General features: G+C 44.7%; 1 protein-coding gene across 2 annotated transcripts; it reads right to left on the bottom strand.

Annotated features, from left to right (window-relative positions):
- Positions 1-643: 643 nt before the first annotated feature.
- Positions 644-6,793, bottom strand: prep (prolyl endopeptidase). 2 transcript variants are annotated; one of them, XM_084030411.1, is made up of 15 exons: positions 6,613-6,793; positions 6,210-6,284; positions 5,802-5,935; positions 5,573-5,703; positions 5,032-5,241; positions 4,831-4,952; positions 4,604-4,709; positions 4,168-4,359; positions 3,844-4,041; positions 3,515-3,618; positions 2,902-3,133; positions 2,681-2,812; positions 2,442-2,598; positions 1,365-1,673; positions 644-1,144 (listed from the first exon to the last, which is right to left on the bottom strand). In XM_084030411.1, exons 1-14 carry the CDS (start codon positions 6,748-6,750, stop codon positions 1,379-1,381), a joined length of 2,226 nt encoding a protein of 741 aa, XP_083886537.1. In that variant the 5' UTR covers positions 6,751-6,793; the 3' UTR covers positions 644-1,144; positions 1,365-1,378. The 2 variants fall into 2 exon arrangements, with proteins under 2 accessions (XP_083886537.1, XP_083886536.1); XM_084030410.1 differs by having other exon boundaries at positions 644-1,673.
- Positions 6,794-12,150: the final 5,357 nt, after the last annotated feature.

Raw genomic sequence — 12,150 nt, 5'->3', positions numbered from 1 at the left:
TTTCTCAACAAATATATTCGTACATCAAGCACTGTAACATGGTGGCATTCAGGCAGAAGCAAACGGAAACATTTCTGACTTTAGACTTTATCACATCTACTTCTTCAGTTTACAGGAAGGAACATGTAAAGGATTTCTTGCTAGAAATCATGGACACAAACTAACTGAAACACAGAAATGTTCTTATTACCTGGGTGGTCTGGTAGTCCGAAGGGCTGAAGCCTTTGGCGGTGTGGGGCTGCAGGGGTTCCTTAGTCAGGGCGCGGTGGTAAATGATGGCTGGGTGCCAGAGAAAAAATGTCACTTCATTTGTTCTAGTCTCTGCAGATATTTGGGGGAAATTATTTTTCTCTAGCTAATTTCAGTTTAGTTAGAAATATTTATTAAATGCAACCCTACTTGATCCCACCAGCTTTTTTTGTTGTTTAATTTTTGGAATCAAGGAGCATATTCAGATACTTAACAGTTTCAGCCCCCACCCTCCCCCCAATTCTTGTCAATAAACGGGGACATCACTGATCCAGTTCTCAAGTGTTTATTGAAGCTCAAGCAGCACTATCATGAGATAAATGTGGTTCAACCATGTTAATAATAATAATAACTCGATGATTGTTTATAAGAGAATAAATGGGCATGAGAAATCACCGTTTAAAAAGTTGTTTATTGTAGTTGTGGCATTGTGTTCTGTTCCCTTTAAAAGGCAAACAACCAGCACATGTCAAGAGGTAGAAATCATCATCAGTCTGAAAGAAATATGGGGACACACACACACACACACACACACACGCACACGCACACACACACGCGCACACACGCACACACACGCTGGAGTCATGAAAGCCTCCATTCTGCGCAGAAACGTCAAAATAAATAATATGCATCACGTTGAAGCACCCAGAGGACGCCGAAACGACCTTCAAATAAACTTTTGCCACTTTGACCTCATGACTGTTTACTGGCTGGCTGATTTCTGTAACGGTGAAGGTACGCCCTTTACACAGTCATCGCTGATAATGTAGTCATTCTTCGTTTCAGGACTACAAACATGGGCTACTGGAGGGGATACATTAACTGAGTGCTGCTTGTTGGCTTATGGTAGTGTGCAGGTGCCGCCGGGGGCCGATGAGTCTGTAACATGCTCACACTAAGAAGGAGAGGGAGGGACAAAAAAAAAAAAAAAAAGAAATAGATGAACAGATAGTCAAAAATAAAAGTTTTTCTAAAAGAAGTTATGGTGGCGGTGGAAATTGAGAGATAAAAGATCCGGTACAGTGTTGATCTGAAGTTATAAAAGGAAGTGTGGACCGTTGGTGAGAGCAGTATTCCAAAAGATGATATAAGTAAAGGAGGAAAAACAAACATACTAAACACAGGCAGCTTATTTGACCCAGGAGATGTTGAGACAGCGAGCGATGAAGGCGTAGGTGTCGGCCACCTCCTGGATGACCTTGCTGGTGGGCTTGCCGGCACCGTGGCCCGACTTTGTGTCCACGAGAATGAACAGAGGGTTCGTCTGCTTGGGGCTGCGGCCGACGATGTGTTGCAGGGTGGCGATGTATTTGAGGGAGTGGAGGGGCACCACCCGGTCATCGTGGTCCCCTGTCAGCAGGAGCACCGCAGGGTACTGGACCCCGTTGCCTTCTGGGATGCGGATGTTATGGAGCGGGGAGTATCTGGTGAAGAGGGGCAGCGGGAAGGTACGGAGTTCAGATATTAGCACAAGTGTTAGAAAATATAATCAACCTGTATGTTGGAACCAGAGCCGAGGCGAGCAGACTGGCAGAGCCTGCTGCAGAATAATGGGAATTTTGGTGTTTGGGCACACATTTGTAGCACATTTCTAATTTTGAAGTAGAAATATGTTTGTCTTTTCAAAATAAAAATCTGAGTTTTAGCATGTAACAGGAGTGGAGACTAAATTAAAATAGCTATTGAGACCTAGGAGATTACAGATATGAATGTACAAGTTTGTGTTTTCAAATATTTTTATATTCCTCAACAAATCACAAAGTGGACTTATTTAGAAAAGACTTTTGCCTGTTTTGACAAATTAAACAACAAAAACATAATAAAATGGTATCAATTATCAATTATTGGCACAAATACAACATTTAACTTTTCTTGGACTTGTGCAATTATTTCAGGTTAGATCAAAGTAATAACCTAGAAATAAGTTAAGGATTTGTGTTTTGATAATAAGAATCTCAGGATCTTTGACAGTTTATGGACTTATTTAGACAATGGAGGCTCCCACTAATCATTTCAGCTCTAATGTTTTTTTGTTGTTGAGATCGGTCACTGTTTAGTGAACAGCCTTGACAAAATGTTTCCAGCTTGGTTTAATATTGAATTGGTATAAATCTAAAGTAGCAGCAATAGTATATGTACATGTTGTGTTCAGACCATCATCGGGGTCTGCTGGTAAATCATTATTTACTCACTTGATGAGCCAGTCAAACTGCTCTTTGTCTTCAGAACAGCCAAAGTCCGTGGTCCAGGCGTGGCCAATGGTGAACTTGTGGAACTTCAGCATGTCCATGACGCCGACCTGAGCGACGGCACAGCCGAACAGCTCGGGCCGCTGGTTGACGCAGGCCGCTGAGAGAGGAAGCACACACACTCAGAAACACGCTAGCGACTGTGCAGCCGAAACTGTTCAAGGCTTCGATGGCATACATACCTACAAGCAGGCCGCCGTTAGAGCCTCCGTTTATGGTCAGCTTGGAAGGAGAAGTGTATCCCTCTTTGACGAGATATTCAGCCGCACACTGGAAGTCTGTGAAGCAGTTCTGCTTGTTGCCCAACATGCCAGCTAAAAAGGGGAAAAAACACAGTACAATGCAAATGAAGGGGTTTTCTCCGGTACCAACAAATGAGGAGAATGATCCCAATTCGCCTCACCTTTGTGCCAGGTCTCCCCGTACTCTCCTCCTCCTCGAATGTTGGCAACAGCCAGGACTCCGCCCAGGTGTCTGACGAAGATGAGTCGGGAGACGCTGTAGCTCGGTGTGATGGAAATGTTAAAACCACCGTAGCCGTATAGAAAACCTGGATGGGAGCCGTCCAGTTTGATGCCTTTCTTGTGAACGATGAACATGGGGATTTGAGTGCCATCCTTGGAGGGATAGAAGATCTGGCAAAAACATGGAGAAAGAATAGAAACAGGACTGAAACTGAGCCAGGAATAAAAAGAGAATGGATATCTTAGACCCATACGGCAGCACTGAAGAAGTATTAGCACATACATTATTTCTATCAGTGTTATAGTACAGCTATTCTTGACTCTTCATCTGTCCTTGTGTCTGAGTCAGATGGAAGGAGAGGACAAAGAGTCTTATATCCTCAGTAGGAATATAACAATAAATCTTATTTTGTACCTCCAAAGCTCAACTGCCTTTGTGACTTTAGACTTTAACACGTCTACTTCTTCAGTTATCAGGAAGGAACATGGAAAGGATTTCTTGCTAGAGACCATGAACACAAACTAAATTAAACACTGAAATCTTCCTGTTACCTGCGTGGTCTGGTAGTCCGAGGGGCTGAAGCCTTTGACTGTGACCTCTCTGAAGATGTGGGGCTGCAGGGGTTCCTTGGTCAGGTCGCAGTGGTAAATGACGGCTGGGTGCCAGAGAAAAACATGATGTCATGTCATTTGTACAACAAGCTTTAAATCACTTTGATGGGAAAATGGATTTTACTGTAGCATATTTCCTTCAGACTCATACAAGGAACAAATTAGTTATAAATAATATACATGCGATCTAGAAATTAAACCATAAGGTACTAAGTAACAATCATGTTATACAGCATTGTTAGTTAGTTCTTCAGCCTGTGACCCCGTACCTGGAGAGAGGAAGGAGGTGAAATAGTAAAAGATCTCCGAGTCCCTCTTCCGTCCCGTGAAACCCACCACGGAGCCGACATCAAGAGGGAAGGTCCGCAGCTCCTCCCCCGAGCTCAGACGGTACATTTTCAACACATTCTTTACGTCGTGGAGGAAACAGACGAACAGGTAGCTGGAGTATGTACAGGTGGCGAACACTGAAGGGGAGACATGGCCATGGTATGACATCAGAGACGAAGTTTAAATGTGGTTTTCTAGTGACTTTTTAACACCCTGCCGGACATGTTAATAGCGCGGGTCATACGAGTATTGCAGCGGCTCACCGATAACATCCTTGTCGTGTTGAGGGATGAGCTCTTTCCAGTTGCTCCGAGCTGGAGAGGCAAAGTCGATGTTGATGAGGCGGTAACGTGGGGCGTCCAGGTTGGTCTTGAATGTGAACACTGTGCTCTCGTTGGTCACGTACTCGTACTCGGCGTCAAAGTTATCGATTAGCTTCACCCATGGCAAAAGTCCTAATGATGAGAGGAGTATTTCATTCGCACGGTGAGAGCACTGAACATGCACAGATGAATACAAAGACAAAAGACTGTGAAGTAAGTAACAAGGAAGAGCTTCTTGGATCGAACGATGAAAATATAATCTTATATATCAATAGATATCAGTATGCAATAGATATGCAACTGGAAATGTTGATAAAAAACAAGCATTTCAGCAGGCAAACAGAGCAAGAAACACAAACAAACAAGTGTAACATACCTGTAATCCCCTCAGGAGTGGTCTCAAGGTCACAGTACCACAGTCTGTTGACCGGATCACAACCTTCCCTGATCGACAGCAGCACGTAGCGTCCATCGTCTGATACCTGCAATGTACATGCAATCACTTAATCCAACCTGAATATCAATTAACATATAGGTTTGTCTGGATTCTTTACTTGTTTTTTATTTTTAGGAGCAAGAAAAAACAAAAACAATCTGCTATACCTCAGCTCCACCCATCCATTTGGGGTAATCAGGAAATTCAGCACACAGCACATCCTCAGACTGTGGCGTCCCCAAAATGTGGAAGTACAGCTTCTGGTGCAGGTTGGTGGATGTCTCAGTACCTAGGAGACAAACATATTTCACTTTTAGCATCGCCCCCTAGTGGTGGCAAAAACGGAAACAACACTGTCATAACCTCACCATCACTCTTGCCCTCCTGCTTAGGGTAGGAGTTGTAGAAAAGTCCCTTTCCGTCATGAGTCCAGGACATGCAGCTAAACTTGACTCGCTCCAGGCGGTCTTCCAGAGGCTTGGCACCTTCAACCTGCAGGAAGCGGATCTCCACCCAGTCCGAACCACTGGCACTGGTGCCGTACGCCAGGTATTCTCCATCCTCGGAGAATGCATAGCCTTGAAATCATCAGGAGGAACAGAAACAGAACATTTGCAAAAGACGTCAGGGAAAGTTGACACTCTTTGTTCAGCTGTCAGTGTGGATGCTATAAATAGCAGGCTTATTTATAGACATGAAGAACTTACAGATTCATGATTCAGTCATCATTACCACACTAAGAAACTATTCTGGGAATCTGCTCCAGAGCATTCGGCGAAGGCATAGCAATGAAATGCGTACTGTAGATATATAATGTAATGCAGAGCAGAAGATTTACAAAAAAGCATGAAGAATAATAAAGCAACTCAGTAATAAAACTAGTAATGAAGTACAGTGCTTCGTTATCACCTCGCAGGGCGACGGTTCCATCATCAGAAAATGTGTTTGGATCCAGGAAGACCGTGGGCTCAGCATCCAGGCTCTCCTGCACGTACATCACACTCTGGTTTTGAAGGCCTGTGTTGTAGAAGTGAAAGTACCTGAAAACGAGGGGCGAATTGTTAAGTTAGGTACAAATCATATTCACTGTTACACGCTGCATATTGAAGTGCTACGACATGCGTGTGTTGCCACTCACCTGTTCCCCCTCTTGAAGGGACAGCTATACTTTGGGTAGTCGTACAGCTCAGTCATGCGCTCCTTGAACAGGTCTCGCACCTCACAGCGCTCTAAATACGGCAGGGTCAGCTTGTTCTGAGCGCTGACAAAGGCCTGGCGGAGAAGGACGCAACACCCAGAGGTTTAACACATCAATGTATTACAATCTCTGCGGTCACTTCCAAGAAGCAGATGCACTGATTTATTGTTAATGTTCCAGACTGAAGTGGGCTCCAGGTTTTGCTCTGCAAAGTTATCCAGATCACTATGTAAACAAGCTTCTGGTGGTTTTAAGTGCCTTTATATGCAATTGCATGACACACCCAGCACCAATATTGTGTGTGTGTGTGTGTGTGTGTGTGTGTGTGTGTGTGTGTGTGTGTGTTACCTGTGTCTTTTCACTATCCGGGTCCTCCAGCCAGCTGTATGGATCTGGCACTTTGGAGCCAGCATAGCAGTCCATCTGAGAGGTGAAACAAGAGATGACAGCGGTTTAAAATCTGAACCAGCTAGCTGACGTTAGTCGTGCTACACGTCCGGCTACAGGTTAGTTAGCAACGTTAGCCAAACAGCAGAGGAAACGATAGCTGCTAATACGCTTAAAACTGTAAGATCAGTAAGTCATGGCTAGCTGCCCATTTTGTCAACAAAGTCAGTGTGGGGGTTGTCACAGCAGGCTAAGCTAACTAGCCTCCCAACAAAGCAGACGCTAGCTCCAATGAATGAAACAGCATGATGATTAAGCATCCCGGCTCGCTAGGCTAGTTAGCTAGCTAGCTAAATGTACTTACAACGGCGTCGTCGCGGTAAGCCTGTGGATATTGAAATGCCATTTTGGAGGTCAATTTTCGGGAGTTGCGTAACGCGAAAATCTGCCTCACAGACTGAAATACTGGTTTTGAAATGCCCCTCTGGAGCCTGTAAAACATCAACTTTAGGCTTCTGAAGCTTTTTGGCAGATGCCCGGCTTGCACACAGCCAACGAGGACTGCCAAGAGAGAACCGCTCGTTGCTGTAGGGTCAGACCAAATGTGACTGCGCCCTCTACTGGCACAAAACGAAAACGGAACTCATAGAAGACTGGCTTAAATTAACCTGAGCGTCAAAATAAAGAGGAAAGAGTTTAATAAACATAATTTAACGTTTGATTGTAGATCATTTGAGTTGTCTGTGATGCACAATAACACAAAAATAAGACATTAAACCAATTTAGCATTGTCCTGTTAATATAGCGTACACACACAAGCCAGGTATTTAATTTGCCCTTGAATACTTTGATGAATAAATGAAATAGTCTTACTCAATACTCAACCCTTTGGTTTTTATTTCCTTCCAGCTCACCGTTGATGTTGTGAAACGAAACTCATCAGTCATCAATCAAAAGTTTAAAAGCACGTCAGCTCAGTTAATAATTATAGAAGGCGGATTGAAGCTCTAACACAACTGTTAAATAAAGCAAAAGTAAAGTAGTGACATTGTGATTAGTGACGCTGCACCTTTACTTAAAGGTTATCCGAGTCCACTGGGAATCTCCATCAACACTCTTATCTACGTGACAGAAGGGGATAGGGGTCAACCCTTCACTCTTCTTTCTTTCTGCTCATCATCCTCCCCTTCCTTCCTTCCTCTCATTAATCAATCAATGCTGATTTGGCCATCATTATCACTGGCACCTACTCTTACACAGTGACTGATAGCATGAGATAAGGCACACTGAGGTAGCGTGGAACTCCAGGGAATGAGTGGAACCACTGAAGTCAATTCTTCTTCTAAGTATTAACATTAGGGGTCTTTAAGTCTATTTTTGCATGCATTTATAATCGCAAATCTTCAGCTGCAGCCTATGTCACTGAGCTGTAACATACACAGAGGCTGCCTTGTTAAAAGTGTTTTGCTAATCTTCTGTGACGCCACATTGTGACTGTAGGTCATCCTTCAGCTATGCAGACCAGAGCCTCGGAACAGGTTTAATTACACTGTCCAAAAAGGAAGCGCATTGTTTGGATACCACTCAGTCAGATGTCTTCCAGGAGGTTCCAAAGTGCTGTTAATTTCATATTCGGCTTGAAGGCGTCACGCTGCTGAAGCCATATATGAGATGAGGAACTATGAGCTGTTGCCGGGATGTTCCACAGGTGGTGTCATTGGAGAGATGTGGGTCTCTTCTGGTGGACTGTTGGTATCAGAACTATAGGTGTAGGTCTCTGCCCTCCCCTTCTACCGCCCCACTACTCCATTCTTCTTCCTTTCCTTAAGCTGGAGTAAGTCAGGAATACCCCTCTGTGCAAAGGAGATCTCTTCCTGTTTGCCCATGTCAGGCTCAGATATGGTTCACAGAACTATTGTCCTCTGACGCCTGTTTCCTTAACAAACCCAGCAGAGAAAAACATTGACAGTTTGAATGATCGTGTTTGGGTTTCCATTGAAATATGGACTTTTCTTCTTTTTTTTTACGTTCATAGAGTGGCTGGGGTCCATGCGTCGTTGTGTTTGTCGAAGAGCTGGGCCGGGCTGGAAGTGGCCATGCATGAATTAGGCCTTCTTGTTCCCCTGTTTTTCCTCCATTGTCCAGAGTCAACAGTGATCTGTCCCCCGTAGTCGGAAGCACCTGTCTCTGTTGCAGCGGACAAAGGAGGATGACCACCTGTTGTGTTTGGCTGCACGGGGGGTTACCGCGAGGTTAACTCATTCATAAATCTATGGCTGCGCTCCCAGCGCCTCTGAGTGTATTTCGTAAGCAGAAAGGAAACCACTGTTGACCATGGCAATCAATGGCAATTAGTTGACATAACATTCATATTAGATCAACTAAACCAGTTTCACTTACCTGAGGCGATTTGCCCAGTTGCCTCTTTTACATTCACAAAAACATCCTTTCTTGTGCCTACATGTTGTGTCTACTCCAAATACTACAGCCCAGTATAACTTCTAATTATTCTTCTTCTTCTTATTTGTATTATTATTAATGTTATGCACGCTAAACATCGGTATAATCTGAAAAAGTTGTGTTTTTTTTTCCTTCTCTACATACATAATACAGCCTCTGAGGGTATATGTTGTTTGTTGTAGGAATACAAAAGAGGAGACACATTTGTAATTTGGAGCAAATATAGTATGATCTCCTTCCGTCCACCTTAATAGCTTTTTTATTGGTGGAACGTTGTGCTATTGTTTTGTTCCCAGCAGAGGATGTCCCTTCATGTAAACGTTGGCCTGCTCCATACAGTTAATGTGTCATTTTCTCACAATAATACGCATCATCTGCAACAACGTCGGGGTGTCCACGTTGCTTTCATGATATCTCACCAGCTAAGATCTATAGTCACCGTCCTTCAAAAATTAATAATAGTAATCCCAAGGGATCTCAGGCGCGACAAAACAATATACGCAAGCAATAATAAGGATGCTTTTAAATACAGAGATCACAGGGGACAGCTTCCTCCGCGTTCCTCTCATTCGACTGTCATTAGCCGGGGCCAGGATAACAGTCTGTGCTCTGTCCTGTGTGTGTGTGTGTGTGTGTGTGTGATGTGGTGGAGGGGTCAGTCCAACCTGGCCCCCCTCAGATGTCCTCAGACAACAGGATGTTATTGAGGGCCCGGTCAGGGGGGGAAATTACAGCGTGCACGGAAAGCGGACGTGATTTGCGCGCAAATTATAGGAAATGCTGAATGCATTTGTCATCATGCACATACAGCGTGTTTGCTGACAAAAGGCAACGTTGGTTCATGTTTGAAGCTGATCCCCCCCCTCCCCTCCCCCCCGGAGAAAGGCAAAATGGAGTGACTAATATCGTGTGTTGATCCCTGACAAAAGAACAACCGCTCATTTTGATTTCAACTGTGCAAACAAGCCCGGCGTTCGGCGGTCGGTGTCTTCACTTCTTGTCTTGTTTCGGCATCACAGCGATTGCCACGTGTAAGACGGTTCTGTCAGTATCCATTCAGTCGTACAGTCACGAGCACTTTCAGCAGAGAACACACGAGGAGAGCGGCAACAAGGGCCGAGTCAATCACCCCCGAGGAGAAGGGAAGTTTGTCATTGTTGGTACTGATCATGTTGAAAAGGGAAAGAGAGCACTCGGGTTACCCAAAGCCAAGGCTGGTGAAAGAGGCGAGGATAAAAGGAATCAGTTTTACAAAAACACAACTTTCAAGTCTCCAGTGTCTTTGCACCGCGGCGTGTTTATGGTAAAACTGTGGGGGATTCCACTAAAAGGGAAAAAAAGGCTGCAAATAGATCTCTATCTTTCAGTCAAAGCGGTTTGAATCTGTTTTCCCTCCTCGTCAAACTCGTCAGGGCTCTCTTTCCCACAACACTCCAACCTCAAGCGTTGCCAAAGACAGACTCTCACCTCCACCATCCGAAGAGACTTTTTCTTGTCTCGTTTTGGCGAGACCAAAGCTGAGATCTAACAACACTGATTTGTAATCAGGCGAAGCGAAACATGGCTGAAACGACAGAAAGGCGTTTTCCCCTTTGTCATTACACAAACACCCACACATCGTCTCTACACATCTCTTCTCTTCATGTCGGTTACGTCTTTGAACCTCACCTGCTTTGTTTTCTGGGTTTGTCACCGAAAAGAAAAGAAAGAAAAGGAGGAGGGGGAAAATGATTGTATCGCTTGCGTGCAGACGGATATTACCCTTTTAAAAGCAAAACAAATATGTGTGCGTGCTTGCCCTGTAATTTCCCTGTTGACATGTGCACTTACCGCCGAGATCTGGGACCCGGGTAATGACTGGGGCAGGTAACGCTGGAGACAGGTGGAGGACGGTGCCGTCTCAAACGGGCCTAAAATAGAGAGGGAGAGAGAGAGTGTGTGCATTCGTGCGTGAGCGTTGTCAGACGCAGACAGACACGCAGACAGACACGGTGGCACCTGGTGATGTCATTGATGTTGTCACTGAGTGGTAATAAAGTTCCCCTTTTATAATGGACGCCATTCCTGAGCAGTCGCCTCGAACCATGCAAACAAACAGCATTGTGCGTACTGTGCTCCTGCTCAATGGAGGATTGGCAATATGGCGAGGAGCTCGCGTTCACACGCGGCCCACGAATGCAACACCGTACAACAGGAAATAGGCTTGTTCATTCAGATGAGATGATCAACACCACTCCAATATGTGCCTTGGCTTAGCATGAAGGGCCAGGCCGACTGTTTACAGACTTTATTCTAACTTTATTCTAAGCTAAGTGCAGATCAAGATAATGTGATCGATCCTCTCATCTAACGTTGATGAGATTGCCAGTAGAATGTGGAAATATTCTTCTAAGGAAGTGAACTTCACACGTATTCTTTCACCGTCTTGATTGACGTGGCAACAGGCTACTGCTTCCCCCGAAACAGGTTTCACTTAATTCTTTCTTAGAAAAGGTTTATTTAAAGAACACAAAGAAACAACTCTCCTGGTGATCCGCGTCAGTAACAATTACTGCAGTGTAAGGGACGGGTGACACTCACTCGGCCAGGAATGTGCACGCATGAATACGCCGGGCATTTTGCATCAGCTCGTACAGGGGTCACAGTCGGCCATACTGCATCTTTATTTGGGATATCAGGGAGGAAGTGTGTGTGTGTGTGTGTGTGTCACTTAGGAGAAACTATACTCCTCGTGCCAGTGTGACAGCATGGATCAGGTTCACCTCTGTTTGTACAGTGGCCATCCAGAAATATGGCAGGAATCTGAGACCCGAGGCTGACTGAGCTGAATCTGCCAGTACGGCCCGGTACACACACACACACACACACACTCTCTCTCTCTCTCTGCAGGTCATGTGAGCGTGTGTGTGTTTGTGTGCATAAACTTCCCGGATGATGCTTCCTTCTCTGCGCTGGTCGTTATTATAGTCTGCGTTAGTAATCAAGAGGAAGACAAAACAATGCAAGGAGCCTTTTAACGCAGTCAGGTGTGGCTCCTGGGGGGTCTGACACTTCCTCCTCAAGAAGTCCGCCAATCTGGTGTGTTTTCGGATGACTACAGTGCAGCGATTTGAGGGGCAAAAAAGAAAAACATGTTGACTTCTTTGGGTGGATAGTTTAAAAGTGCTTAAAGAGTCTTTATAACTAGGCGGTTAAAAGGAGGAATTCTACATCAGTATCAGTAATCTGTTGAAGATGGCTGATAAACCGGGCTGGTAGAACTGGAAACGAGTGAGCGAAAAGGAAACACTTCACTCCAGAAAGGATGTTTTTTTTACAGCTATGATGAAATCAAGTGTCAACCACTGAGTCCTCCAGTTCCAACGAACAGCCAATCCAGTTTGTGTGCTCTCATGCGTTTTAAAACATGTGTTTTTGGCATGTGCTCAAAAACATTGCATTG

The sequence above is a fragment of the Eutrigla gurnardus genome (genome assembly GCF_963514095.1).
Source record: "Eutrigla gurnardus genome assembly, chromosome: 16".
Taxonomy (NCBI): Eukaryota; Metazoa; Chordata; class Actinopteri; order Perciformes; family Triglidae; genus Eutrigla; species Eutrigla gurnardus.
This window is presented reverse-complemented; position numbering and strand designations above follow the sequence as displayed.

Excerpts from the sequence above, each read along its gene's own strand:
- prep (XM_084030410.1), bottom strand. The coding sequence starts at position 6,750 with ATGTTTTACAGGCTCCAGAGGGGCATTTCAAAACCAGTATTTCAGTCT. Across the intron at positions 4,953-5,031 it reads GCAGGAGGGCAAGAGTGATG|GTACTGAGACATCCACCAAC; the intron begins GTGAGGTTATGA and ends TTTGTCTCCTAG. Across the intron at positions 4,360-4,603 it reads CACTCCTGAGGGGATTACAG|GACTTTTGCCATGGGTGAAG; the intron begins GTATGTTACACT and ends TCTCATCATTAG.